At 42.2% G+C, this 13,879-nt stretch overlaps 1 protein-coding gene across 1 annotated transcript in view; it reads left to right on the plus strand.

Annotated features, from left to right (window-relative positions):
* The first annotated feature begins 5,682 nt into the window (after nt 1–5,682).
* TXLNG (taxilin gamma) overlaps nt 5,683–13,879 on the plus strand; it is a 54,407-nt gene continuing 46,210 nt past the window's right edge. The window contains exon 1 of the mRNA XM_025997523.2: nt 5,683–6,011. Coding sequence (XP_025853308.1) covers nt 5,910–6,011 — 102 coding nt within the window. The 5' untranslated portion in view covers nt 5,683–5,909. The remainder of the gene's footprint in view (nt 6,012–13,879) is intronic.

The following is a 13,879-nucleotide window of genomic DNA, read 5'->3' on the forward strand; positions in this document are numbered from 1 at the left end:
TAAACTAAGGAGAAGGGACACCAGAGTGGCTCAGTGGTTGAGCATCTGCCTTCAGCCCAGGGTGTAATCCCGGAGTCCTGGGATCGAGTCCCATATTGGGCTCCCTGCAGGGAGCCTGCTTCTGCCTCTGCCTGTGTCTTTGTCTCTCTCATTCTGTGTCTCTCATAAATAAATAAATAAATAAATCTTAAAAAAATAAATAAACTAAGGAGAAGAGGGTAGGGGTCTGGGACTTTCATGAAGATGAAAAAGAGTAAATGTTTGGCCACTCAAACAAGGGGACACAGAAAAGAATTGGATCAAACAGGCCTGCTAGCTTTCTTCTATTGCTACCTATGGTGCTAGGTCTCTGGAGCAGGTCCTCCACATTCTTTTAGGCAGTCAGGGGGAACTTCCAAGTTTCTTCCTGAGCGTTTTTGGGCATTGGTTATTTTCAGCTTGAAATAATCTGCATATCAAAGTGGCACATTTTGGAGGAGCCTGTCCTTGGCCCATACAGTTTGATGAGGTCTGTAATTTACTGTCAGCAAAAAATGTAGTAGTAGTAGCCTCTGTGTGTGTGTGTGTGTGTGTGTGTGTGATTAAATTAAGGGCTGGCAATGACTCAGGACTTTACACACCAAGGGGCGGTCAGCTATAATAACCAGGGAGTCCGTATTCCATATTACAGTTCCAAATGCTTTTGTCAACCACAGTTCAATCAAACCAGCAGCTTTGCTAAGTAGCAAAATGAAGGTTAGAAACTGGTTTTCACTGGTGGAATTAGTAGTTTGTTAGCTAGTATAACAGGTGAGAGAAATGGGCTCGAATTGGTAAAATCAATGATGTTCAAGATGTGCACTGTTTAGGATACGTGAGATTCTTCTCACCCTTGCACTGACAGGGCATAGGAACCTAGCAAATTGGAAGCCTGTTCCCTTTGGGATAATACTACAAGCTAAACCTCCAAATGGCCCTGTGTCCAGCTATGAACTCTGAGGGTTCCAGCTCCCTGATAATAGTTATGAAACCCACAGAATCCTCTCTCTGTTATAGTGGTGAGTCTGCTTGGAGTGCCTTGCATTTCCTACAAAATGATTGTCAGAGCACATGAAACAACAGAAAGCTGGGACCTCATTGAACTCACTATTCATAAAAACTGTTTTGTGCCTCAGACTTATGGCTGCTTAATAAACACCTCAATAAACGGGCCCATAATCAGGTTATGTGCAGAGCCCTTAGGGAGTCAGGGGAGAATATGCCCTACCCCACCAGGAACTGTTTATCTTGTGACCCCCACCTTCCTGACAGGCACAATTCTTGTCTTCCTGACAGTTCCAAGAGCAAATATGAGAATAATTAATGAAGACAGAACCTGGGGTGCCTTTTTACGACTTCTTTCATCCCCCTTCCAACTGACCTTACCACCTAGGACTGCACTTGTCAGCATGAGGACTTTCTGAATCATTCTGGGGAACAGTGATTTTAAAACCTCAAGTTTTTAAACATGATTTATATGTTCTGTATAATGTTCAGTTTGTAACTTTTTAAAGTTTGGATGTATAGAGGGATAAATAGGAAAATATAAGACTTGGTTATTTGGGGGGCTTTTTTTACTTACAGTATTTAAAAATGCAAAGGTATGGATGTGAAATTATGTAAATTCAGATGCTTATGAATCAAATCATTGTTGAACAGAAGATTTGTTGCTGTGTAATTATTGTCTTGTATGCATTTGAGAGGAATAAATATACCCATACTTATGTTTTAAAAAAAATTAAAAAAAAGAAAATTAAAATTAAAAGAAAAAATAAATTTAAAAAAATGATAGCCGGGATCCCTGGGTGGCGCAGTGGTTTGGCGCCTGCCTTTGGCCCAGGGCGCGATCCTGGAGACCCGGGATCGAATCCCACATCAGGCTCCCGGTGAATGGAGCCTGCTTCTCCCTCCGCCTGTGTCTCTGCCTCTCTCTCTCTCTCTGTGACTATCATAAAAAATTAAAAAAAAAAAAAATTAAAAAAATAAAAAATAAAAAATAAAAAAATGATAGCCCTCGAAAACTTAAAATATAACCCCAACAATGGATCCCAGCAGAGAAAAGCAAAGTGCTTTACAGAGCTTTGGACTTAGGCTTGACAGTGGCCTCTTTGAAGATATTTACGATAAAAATCTAAACAAAGAATGGGTCTATAAAAAAATCAGGTTTGGGGATCCCTGGGTGGCTCAGTGGTTTAGCGCCTGCCTTCAGCCCTGGACATGATTCTGGAGTCCTAGGATCGAGTCCCACGTCGGGCTCCCTGCATGGAGTCTGCTTCTCCCTCTGCCTTGTGTCTCTGCCTCTCTCTCTCTGTGTGTCTCTCATGAATGAATAAATACAATCTTTAAAAAAAAATCAAGTTACTCTGAGCCAAGGAATAAAAGAACGATCCAAGGCCTAAAGGACCAGACAGAAGCTATTGTTTCTCTCACTAGTGTCAGAAGCTGTGCATCACTTCTGTTAAGCTGTATTCCTTAGAAGCCAACCACTAAGCCTGGGCCACACACCCAAGAGGAGAGGAATCAGACTCTACCTTTTGCAGGAAGGACCATCGACAAACTTGTGGACAGACTTAAAAACCACCATTGCCTACATTAAAGATATTCTAGAACCTCTAAAATTCATATTTCTCTCAGGAGCAGTAATAGCCAGGTTTCTTTCGAGCAACCATTTTGTTTTTATTTTACAATGCTGTGAATCACTCTGTAAATTGTGTTTTCCTCTTTTTCTCAGTTGTCAAGAAGCGCAAATAAAAATCTGGTTCACCTCCAGCTTGTGGACAAGACCACAAGGCCTGTATTTTACAGATTCAACTCACCCATGACTTCATCTGATTTTTCCCATCCTTCTTCCACATTCACTTTCTCCTCATTCCCTCCCTCCATATATACATAGGAATGAATGAATAGCATGATATAGATCCATATATCTACATACACACATATAACCAAATCCCTTTTTTTAAAAAGATTTTATTTATTCATGATAGACATACAGAGAGAGAGAGAGAGAGAGAGAGAGAGAGGCAGAGACACAGGCAGAGGGAGAAGCAGGCTCCATGCCAGGAGCCCGATGCAGGACTCGATCCCGGGTCTCCAGGATTGGGCCCTGGGCCGAAGGCAGGTGCCAAACTGCTGGACCACCCAGGGATCCCTCCAAATCCCTTTTGAAATACGACCATGTATAAATAAAATACAATGAAATAGTTTTCATCTTTTAAGAGTTGAGGTCACTTATAGTTCCTTTGTTTTTGTAATAAAGATAACTACCAACTTTTTCCCCATACATACTTAATACAGAAAACCATGAAGTAGAAATACTCCCAAATCTCACCATCCAGGGAAACATATTATTAACGTTTTGATTAATATCTTTCTAAATATCTCTTTATACACATACAGGCAATTCTATATAAATGGAATTTTTTTTTTTATTGAAGTATCATCGACACAATGTTGCATTAGTTTCAGGTGTAAAACGTTGACAACAGGGATCCCTGGGTGGCGCAGCGGTTTAGCGCCTGCCTTTGGCCCAGGGCGTGATCCTGGAGACCCGGGATCGAATCCCACATCAGGCTCCCGGTGCATGGAGCCTGCCTGTGCCTCTGCCTCTCTCTCTCTCTCTCTCTCTGTGTGACTATCATAAAAAAAAAAAGTTTATAAAAAAAAAACATTGATAACATTATACATTATGCTATGCTCACCACAAGTGTAGCTACCGTCTGTCACCATACAATGCTATTACAAAACTATTGACTCTGTTCCCCATGCTGTAGCTTTTATCCCTGTGACTTATTCATTCCATGACTGGAAGCCTTTACTTCACACTCTCCTTCACACCTTTTGCCCATCCCCTACCCTCTCCCAAATGAATTAAAAAAAATTTTTTTTAAAGTAAGCTCTACACCCAACTTAGGGCTTGAACTCAACCCAGAGACCAAGCGTCACATGCTTCACTGCCTGAGCCAGCTAGGAGCCCCTGGAATTTTTTTCTTTTAAAGCTCACTATGCGGGGATCCCTGGGTGGCTCAGCGGTTTAGCGCCTGCCTTTGGCCCAGGGCGCGATCCTGGAGTCCCGAGATCGAGTCCCACATCGGGCTCCCGACATGGAGCCTGTCTCTCCGTCCTCCTGTGTCTCTGCCTCTCTCTCTCTCTATGTCTATCATAAATAAATAAATCTTTGAAAAAAAAAATAAAGCTCACTATGCTATGTATATTTTCTAGGTCAAAATAAAAAAAAAATGTTTATCATTCTTAGTAGCTGCATGGTGTTCTATTGTGCTGTAATTTAACTACTGTTTGTTTTGAAACTCAGTTCCCTGAACAGGTTAGAAGCAGTATTACCCTTACATTTATTATGCATCTTGCTTGGATGCAAAATTCTCTTGGAATTTTACCTTTAAGAAGGTGAGGCATGGTGGCTGAGACCATCAGCTTTATATAGAATCTGAGTACGGGTTCATGATCTACTGCTCTAGTTTTGAAATCTCAAGGCTGAACTGAGGTGTTCTGTCCATGAAATAAAATACTGGTACTTTTCCCCAAATTTACAAAAATAATTAATATTAATAGGTGGAATTTCCACAATATTGAAATTTATTCTCATGTATATTATTAAATTTTAAAAAAAGATTTTATTTATCCATTCATAGAGACACACAGAGAGAGGCAGAGACACAGGCAGAGGGAGAAGCAGGCTCCATGCAGGGAGCCCGACATGGGACTCGATCCCCGGTCTCCAGGATCACACCCTGGACTGAAAGCAGACGCTCAACCGCTGAGCCACCCAGGCGTCCCTATTATTAAATTTTTCAGCATGTGCTACCACTGTTGTCCTCAACTCTAATAAAAAATGGTAAAGGATTTACACAAATTTTCATAATTAGTTCTTTAATATATCATATTAAATATATATCATATATATATCATAGATCATAGATGAAGATCTATGACTTTCAGAGGCTCAGTCATTAAAGATCTGGTTCCATCAGATGGAAAGGAATATTCCTGAGGAAAACTGCACCCCCCGCCCCAATCCTGTCAAGAAAAAAAAAAAGCGATTCAGCCAACCTAGTATGTTTAAAAATTTCGGTAACGAAACGACTAGCGGAGAAAACAGGATACATTCAACATGTATTAAGCGCCAACTAAGTGTGGAAAACTGTGCTAGGAGACCGGGCGGTTCAGCCCAGGTGAATCGGACGCAGCCCCCACCCCCCAGGAGCTCAGGACAGGTAAACGGTGCTGCGAGCTCTGCTGGAGGAGCAGGACTCCGGGCAAGCGTCCCAGCCAGAAGCCTCAAATTCTGAAAGGCATTACATCTCTCCCGCCTGGAAAGTCACGATTTCCCCTTATGCCTAAGTCATATGGGCTCAATTCCGAAGAGGAGAAACAAAAACACAACAACGTGTCCCCACTCCCGCTCTCTCCCAAACGCTGGAATATTTCTAAACTTTTCCCAAAGGATAATCAAGAGTACCTTCCGGTACCGGTACATCGCTTCCACAAAACTACAAGTCCCAGTAGGCAGCACGCGCAACCCAGTGGACACTCTCCCCGTTTCAGAACGCCGCCTAACGCTCCAATCCTGAGCTGAGCCTGTGAGCCGTGGCCGCGCCGCCTGCTGGGACATGTAGTCGGCTTCAGAGTACTTTTCCCTGTCTGCGCAGACTCGCGCGGCCTGTGTTAGCCCCTCGGCCCTGCAGAAGCCCAGCCCAGACTTCAATGCTCCCCACCCCCATCCCGCTCCAACCCCTCGGGGGCCAACCTCCTCCGGTCACGTGGGAAGCCTTTCATGCGGCGATTGGCCGTGGGGGCTCAGGGGCGGGGCGCGGGGGCCCTGAAAGGTTCCGTGCCCCTTGTCCGGCCGCTTGTTTGGCTGCTGCCGTCACCTCATGGCGACGCGGGTAGAGGAGGCAGCGCGGGGAAGAGGCGGCGGCGCCGAGGAGGCTATTGAGGCCGGACGGAGCGGACGGCGACGCAGCCCGCGGCAAAAGGTCAGTGTGGGAGGCGTCCGCGTTGTTGCCCGGCCGGGGGAATGCCCGGGTAGATTTTTCGGGGTCCACATCTTCACTCTCTCCGGTTACCTTTAGCCGCGGGACTAACATCCGGCCTTTTTTCCTCCCGGGGGTGACGACAGTGGGAGCAGGTGGGGGGGGGATTTGGGACCGGGATGGATGGGGTAAGAGGGAGCGACGGCTGGGGTTGGGGGGCGCGCGGCAGAGGTGGGGAGAGAGCAGGGGGCGCAACCTGGTGTGAAGGGGAAGGGGTGCGAGGCGGGGGCGCGCCAGGTGTGACAGCCACGTGCGGCCGGCACCGGGGAACCCCGGACACCAGGTGTTCCTTCTCCCAGCCCCCGCCCTCGGCGTGCTCTCCGTGCTCGCAGTGCTCAGCCGCGCGCCCCGCGCCGGGCGCCGCCGTCGGAGGGCTGCTTGGGTCACCGGCTGGCCCTGCTCTCCCCCGGCAGGTGCGCAGGGCGCGCTGCGGGGTGCGCCCGGGCGGCGCGGGCGAGGCTGTTGCGCAGTAAGATAACCGCGCGGGAGCCGGGGTTGCACTGCGCCCCCCTTCCCCCGCCCCCCTGCGCTCCCCGCCACTGCGCGGGCGGGCGAGCACCGCGGGGCTGGAGGGGCCACTCCGCTCCTGGGCCCCCGGGCTTGTCTCTGGGCACCACGGGCCTGGCTGCACGTGGGGCGGGCGATGAGAGACGATGCTGGTGGACCTGGGTCCCGCAGAGTTGGGGGCAGCATTGCGTGATATAGCCAGTCTTCCCATTTCAGGCCTCCCTCCCCTTTCTTGCTCTTTCTTTATTTCCCCTTCTTTTCTTTCTTTTATTTTTTTTTTTTTTTTGGGTGAGCAGAAACTTGAGCGCCTCCCCCACCCTGGCCTTTGGTCTCTCTTAATCTGGGAGACAGGCTGGACCGTTCCCCCTTGCCTTACTTGACTCACGTCAAGGAGTTTTCAATGTCTCCCTGGATACAGGAAAATCTAGACCTTCAGAATGGGAGAATTCCACTTGTTCTGGAGTCAGTGGGTGGAGTTCGAAAAAGATTGCACAACTAATGGGGTACAGGGCTTTCAGGGCCCAGGAATGGAAATCCGCGGGGAAAGGCGCTGGAAAGGTGGAAATCCCATCTCTTTTTCCTTACGGTGGATCATATTGAAACGTTCGACTTGTTGGACGTCCTGCTTGATCACTCAGGGCTTTTTAATATTGTTAATTATGCATTTGGATACTCTAAAAATCACTCCTGTGTGAAATTACTAAATAATATTTTTCTAATGAGACTTACCAGCTTGAAAAAGGAGAACAAAGGTTTGGTTTACATCTGAGCAAAGTGTCAAGAATTGGAGCTTTCGGGGGCCTGTTCCTAAGGTCGAGTATTTTTATATCTTCCTGCATAAGGGTGTTACTACTTCTCAGTTACCTCTCTCTTTATACTCTGAAATAAAGATCCAGTACTTGAAAGACTGAAAAAGAAGCTGTGGACTGAATGTACTCTAGGGATTCAAAACTGTCACTTCGGTCACTTCATTTATTCCCTGAGGGTGGGGAGCCAATCTCAGTGTTTGATTTCATAGGTCCCCCAAGGGAGGGCTCTGATAAAAAGCCACTGCGATTGAAGACATAAGTTCCTGTTTATGCCACTGGGATAAGGACCAAAAGTCTGAATTAGGAACTGAGGTTTATCAACTAGCATTTTAAATGCCCGAGATAAGAGGTAATGACCCTTTGAGGTAGCATTCTGGGTAACAGCTGGATATGAATAGTTATATGTGTCTGTACTGTTTTTGTTTTCTTATCTCATGTACCTTTTTTCTTTGCTCTTGTTTTTCTGGGCATCTTTTTTCCTTTTGATTTCCAACTGACTATGACATGGAATTGAAATACATGATTGAATATTAGTTTTTGAATTTTCGTTTAAAAAAATTGGGTGACTATCTTGTGTCTGCAAAAATCACTTATTTATGACCCTTAATATTTTATTTTCTCTGGGTTACCAACTTGAAAAAATATTCCTAATTCTAATTTGACTTGTACCGTATTTTTTCAGGAAGCAGAAACGATGTTTGATTAACATCGTTTGTTTTGAAAATATTGAGAGAATTAAAGGAAAAGTGTACAGTCACTTTGGTTACATTATGGGACTTAAAGTGAAAAACAACTGGAGATGGACTTTATTGGTTCTTAGTTTGAACCACCTACTTAGTCATTCTTCGCCAGCTCAGTTAATTGTGGCATTGTTTCATAACTACATCCATTTGAATGGTCTCTGAGGTAACTCTTTTCTTCTGGTTAATACTATAGTACATTTCTAGAGGCCTCTTGAATTGTCTAAAACTGTGCTGATATGATAGCCATTAGCTGCATGTGGCTGTTTAAATGTAAATTGAAATTAAATAAAATTAAACATTCCATTCTTCACTCATACTAGCCACATTTCAAGTGTTCAGTAGCCTTTGTGGCTAGTGGCTACTGTGTTAGTTAGAGCAGATCAAAAATATTTATATCATTGCATAAAATTCTATTGGACAACATTGGTCTAAAAAGATGGGATATACATTGTCAGGTATTCAGGCATTTTTTTAGGCCACCAAGGTCATTCATTACTCTCTAAATTTCTATGTAGAATTTATTTTATGAGGTTGATTTAAAAAATTTGATAATTTTTGAGCACTTTTAGATTATAGAAAAATTGAGCATCAATTACAGAGTTCCCATATATTCCCTCACACACACCGTTATCCCCTATTATTTACATCTGGCATTAGTGTGGTGCATTTGTTAGAATTGATGCAACAATATCCATACATTACCATTAACAAAAGTCCATAATTTTCATTGGGGTTCATTCTTAGTATTGTACATTTTAAGAGTTTTGACAAATGTATAGTGACATGTATCCACCATTACAGTATCATATGGAATAGTTTAACTTCCCTGAAAATCCCCTATTTTTCCTTCTCCTATTCCCCCAAACCATTGGCAGCTACTGATATTTTTACTATCTATATAGTTTTGCTTTTTCCAGAATGTCTAAGGTAGGTTTGTTTTGGTTTAATACTAGATTTTTGCTTGGGAATGTTAAAAATGATTTAAACTACTATTAAACGTTTTTAGGTCAATAAACCATTTGGAAAAATAAAGATATGTAACCAAGGCTCAAATTAAAATCTTATATCTGCAAAGCACCCCATAATTTTTACAGCATATTTGTCCATACGTTAACTCTTTCAGCATACTGGATGCTGTGGAGAAGCTGTCATTGCCCTCATTTATAGATGAGAAGCTACTCAGCAAGGTCAAGTGATTTGCCCAAGGGGTGAAGCCAAGTCTAGAAACCAATACCCTTTCATCTAGGTAATAAGTAGTGTACTAGTAGGTGAATAGTATGGATTTTGGAGTCAAGACTCTTGGCTCTCTGCCACGTATTAGCTGTGCAACCTTGGTTTCTCAATCTTTCTGAGCCTCAGTTGCATCATCTGTAAAGTGGCGATGATGCTAATACCTACCACATAGAATTGTTGTGAAGAATAAGAATTGATGAGAAGCGTTCAGCACGCTCCTGGGCCTGTATAATTTTACTTGTTCTGGCAAGGGGAATATATGAAAGATACATTTCTCTTGCTTTTAGGGTGCTATTAATTTTGTAAATATACCTACCAAGCTTTGTAGTCTTCTCTTTTCCCAGAATCACTCCCTGATAGAAAAAATGAGAAGTCCACTCAGGGTGAGGCAAGAGTATGGGATAGGAAGAAACCATTTCATTATCTTGTTTTTCTCCCCATTTGTGGATTTGAATTTCCACTCTTATGATACAGAGATTAAATAATATTCAAAGTGATCTTCTATTTACAACATTGTTGTCTATCATCAAACTTTGGTCAATTTCATTTTAATGGTGGCCAAAGAGGCAAAGCAGTAATGAGAGCAGACCGGCTGTAGCACATTCCTTTGGTAATTCCATGTTTTTAGATCATAATATGCTACATTTATGTACTATGTTATTGGAAGGTGTTATGTTATGTGTGTCATTTATATTGGTCTTGACTAGAGAAGTATTGGTGGTGGTGGTGGTAGGTTTTGTTTGTTTGTTTGTTTGTTTGTTTTTGCCTCTGTGTGTTTTTGTTTTAAGTAGGCACCACGTCCAGCATGGAGCCCAATGTGGGACTTGAACTCACGACCCTGATATCAAGACCTGAGCTGCTATCAAAGTTGGATGCTTAATTGAGCCACCCAGGCACTCCAAAAAGCTTTTTTATTTATTTTTTATTTGAAGTATAGTTGACATACAATGTTCTGCTAGTTTCAGGTGTACAACCTAGTGATTCAACAAGTCTATACATTATGAATTATACATGCACCACAAGTGTAGCTACCGTCTGTCACCATACAGTTCTGATACCTTTGATTATATTCCCGATGCTGTACCTTTTATTCCTGTGACTTAATTCATTCCATAACTGGAAGCCTGTACCTCCCACTCCCTTTCACCCATTTTGCCCATTCCCCCCACTACCTTCCCCTCTGGCAACCATCAGTTCTTTGTATGGGTCTGTTTGTTCTTTTTATTCATTTGGTTTTTTTTTTGTTTGTTTGTTTTTTAGATTCTTTTTTTTTTTTTTTTTTTAAGATTTTATTTATTTATTCATGAGCGACACAGATTGAGAGAGAGAGGCAGAGACACAGGCAGAGAGAGAAGCAGGCTCCATGCACCGGGAGCCCGACGTGGGATTTGATCCCGGGTCTCCAGGATTGCGCCCTGGGCCAAAAGGCAGGTGCCAAACTGCTGCGCCACCCAGGGATCCCTGATTAGAGTTTTATGTAGGAATGTATATGTCAAATCTAGATACCATAAAACAGGGTGTGTATGATTTGCTTTTGTATGGGAATCTTTTTTTTTTTTTCTTAAGACGCAGAGAGAGAGGCAGAGACATAGGCAGAGGGAGAAGCAGGCTCCTCGAGGGGAGCCCAATGTGGGACTTGATCCCTGGACCCGGGATCATGCCCTGATCAGGCTGAAGGCAGATGCTCAACTGCTGAGCCACCCAGGTATCCCTTATATGGGATTCTTTTTTTTTTTTTTTTTCTTTTAAATGGGATTCTTTACAGAAGGATTCACTATAATAGATTTTTCAGTAGATGTGTTGTTCAGATTTTACACTTTACAGAGAGTTGAGTTTCAAAGGAAAGAAATTTGAGTCTTGACTGTCTCCTGCAATGTGCTAGGCACTTAAAATGTGCTTACATTCTCATATCTTCTTACCTTTGCAGAATAGGTAATATCCCCAGGTGTATAGATATGACATCTGAGGCTCAGTCAAATAACAGAAAACTTGCTTTAAATAACATAGCTTAGAGTTGGTGAAGTTGGCCTAGAGTTGATATATAATTGTGCAACCACTGTACCCTACTAAATGGACAGTTTCTGCTTACCTAGCAAGTTTTAATCTAGTATCCCAAAGAAATTCCTTGCCTTTCCCTCCCCCCACTCACCCCCTTCCCCCTCAGCTCCTTTTTGTTTGGTTCTATGCTGATTATCAGTAACTTTTAGTTGATGTAACAAATGTGACAGTATTTAAATGTATAAAGTAATATACAAATTTAATGTAGTATTCATTAACATTGAAAATTAGGTATGTTTAAATGTTTCCCAAGTGGAGCATTTCCATAAGAAAATAAAAATAGGTCAGGTGACCCTTTAAGGATTTGAACCCTGAGAGTATATTTTTATGATTCAATTTATTTCCTAGTTGAAACTCTCTTTATATTTAAAGCTACTTAAATTTTATTACTTGATGGAAAAGATATATAAAATAACTGGTGGTGTCCTCCTATGCTATCAAAATAATTTTTTTCAAAATAATTCCCTTAGCATTTCTTGCTCAGGGTGTTGATTTGCATTCTGTTACATTTCAAAAATGTCCCCCAGAACAACCCTCATTATCCTCAACTTCCTACTTTGTAGTCTGTCATAAATAATATTGCTAAACCAGCACTTCTCCACTTTTTTTCTTTTTCTTAAAGATTTTATTTATTTATAAGAGAGACAGAGGGGCAGAGGCACAGACAGGGAGAAGCGGGCCCCCCATGGGGAGCCTGGTGTGGGACTTGATCCCAGGACCCTGGGATCATGCCCAGGCATCTCTCTCCACTTCTTTTCCTACTTTCAGAAAGGTCAATATGGAATGGTTTGTAAGATGTGCCAGTAGCTAAGAAACACATTTTGCCAAGGATTTTATCAATTGGCATGTGGGCCATATTAAAAGTGAGAATGTAGGCATTTTGCATAATTTGCAAATGCATCCTTATTCAGATGTTATTATAATCTGCATGCTCAGTTTATATTGATTATGTCTAATCTTACAACTCTGGGAGGTAGATAATATATATCCCTACCTCACAGATAAGGAAACTGACGTTGATCTCCCTCATGGCTGCATAGGAGGCAGTAAGTGGTATGTTCAAAGGTCAGACTTCTGGGGCTCCAAAGTCATTACCCATATGTCATGTGTCTTGTGCTCTCTTAACTCATTTCTTGAGAATAGTAAGTAAAAACATGCTCCTTGTTGAATGTAACCCAAACTCAGTGGTGAGTCAAAAGAATAATCATTTTTGTTGAATGAAAATGAAACTCTGAAGGGTGGGTTGGATCACTAGGGGTATAGAAAAGCTATTATAATTTGGGAAGTTTTGATCCTTTCAGGTTTCATACCTTTTGTTTCACTTAGGCCTTAGGTCAACTTTAAGATAAATGATTTAGGAGATAAGCTGCTTTAACTTCCTGCAAAAGCACCTCCAAGTATAATTTGGACAAATCGAAAGATAAAGGGTTTAGAGAGACCTTTTTGTAAAAACCTGTCTTAAAGTCCACACAACATGGTGTTAATAAAGAGCTAAAGTGGTCTGGGTAAATAGGACAAGAAAAAAGAGAAAGCTTGACGTTCAGAGGTACATCATGGTTGTTGCACGTGGAGCTGGCAAAGTATGACTTCATAAAATTGGGACGGGGTGTTCCATTTAGTAACCCATAAAAGTAGAAGACCATTTTACATCTTAGGAGTCTGTGACTTGAAGATACTAATTGTGTGTGACCCAGCCCCTGCCCCTCTGCAAAATAGGTCAGGCCCAAGCATATTTCAGTAGCTTTGAGCATTAAAATTTGGGGTTTCCAGATATTTTTGCTGCCTAGATAGGTGTTTAGGCTAATGCAGATATCTCCCAGTTTGCAGATTATCATTGAATTACAGTTTTAGAGCTAGAAATGATTTTGCAAATAATAGAATCTAGCACCCTTTATAAGAGTCATAGAAATTAAATGCGAAATCTAATGCGATCTTTGTTTTAAAATGCAAATGATGTGTATAGTCTAATACAGATGTTAGCACCTACTACTGTAGATAGTAACACTACTACAAGAGAGATCATAAGGCTAAAGAAGCTGTGTCCCAGTTAGACCTTTTTCCAGACGTCTTTGCTCACTCTTTGCTTCTTCGCCAGTGGGGGAAATCAGGTTCCCTCATCCTACCTTCAGCTCTGGTTTCTCTTTTTTTCCTCATTTACTTATTAACGCCTCCATGTGCTCCCCGTGCTCCTAACATAATTGTGACAGATCATTGGCAGCATTTTGCTGCCAAAAGTTAGGAGTTGGGACAACTCCCTAGAACTTATGCCTCCAGTTTATTTCCCTCCTTGGAACCCTGTCATTGATCTGGCTTTACTCATGTATTAATTTACTAATTTTTTGGTTAACAGCTTTGTTGAAGTATAATTCACATACAATTCACCCACTTAAAATGTACGGTTCAGTGGTTTTTAGTGTATTCAGAGTTTTGTGACCATCACCACATTTATTTTATTATTTTT

The sequence above is a fragment of the Vulpes vulpes genome, chromosome X (genome assembly GCF_048418805.1).
Source record: "Vulpes vulpes isolate BD-2025 chromosome X, VulVul3, whole genome shotgun sequence".
NCBI lineage: Eukaryota > Metazoa > Chordata > Mammalia > Carnivora > Canidae > Vulpes > Vulpes vulpes.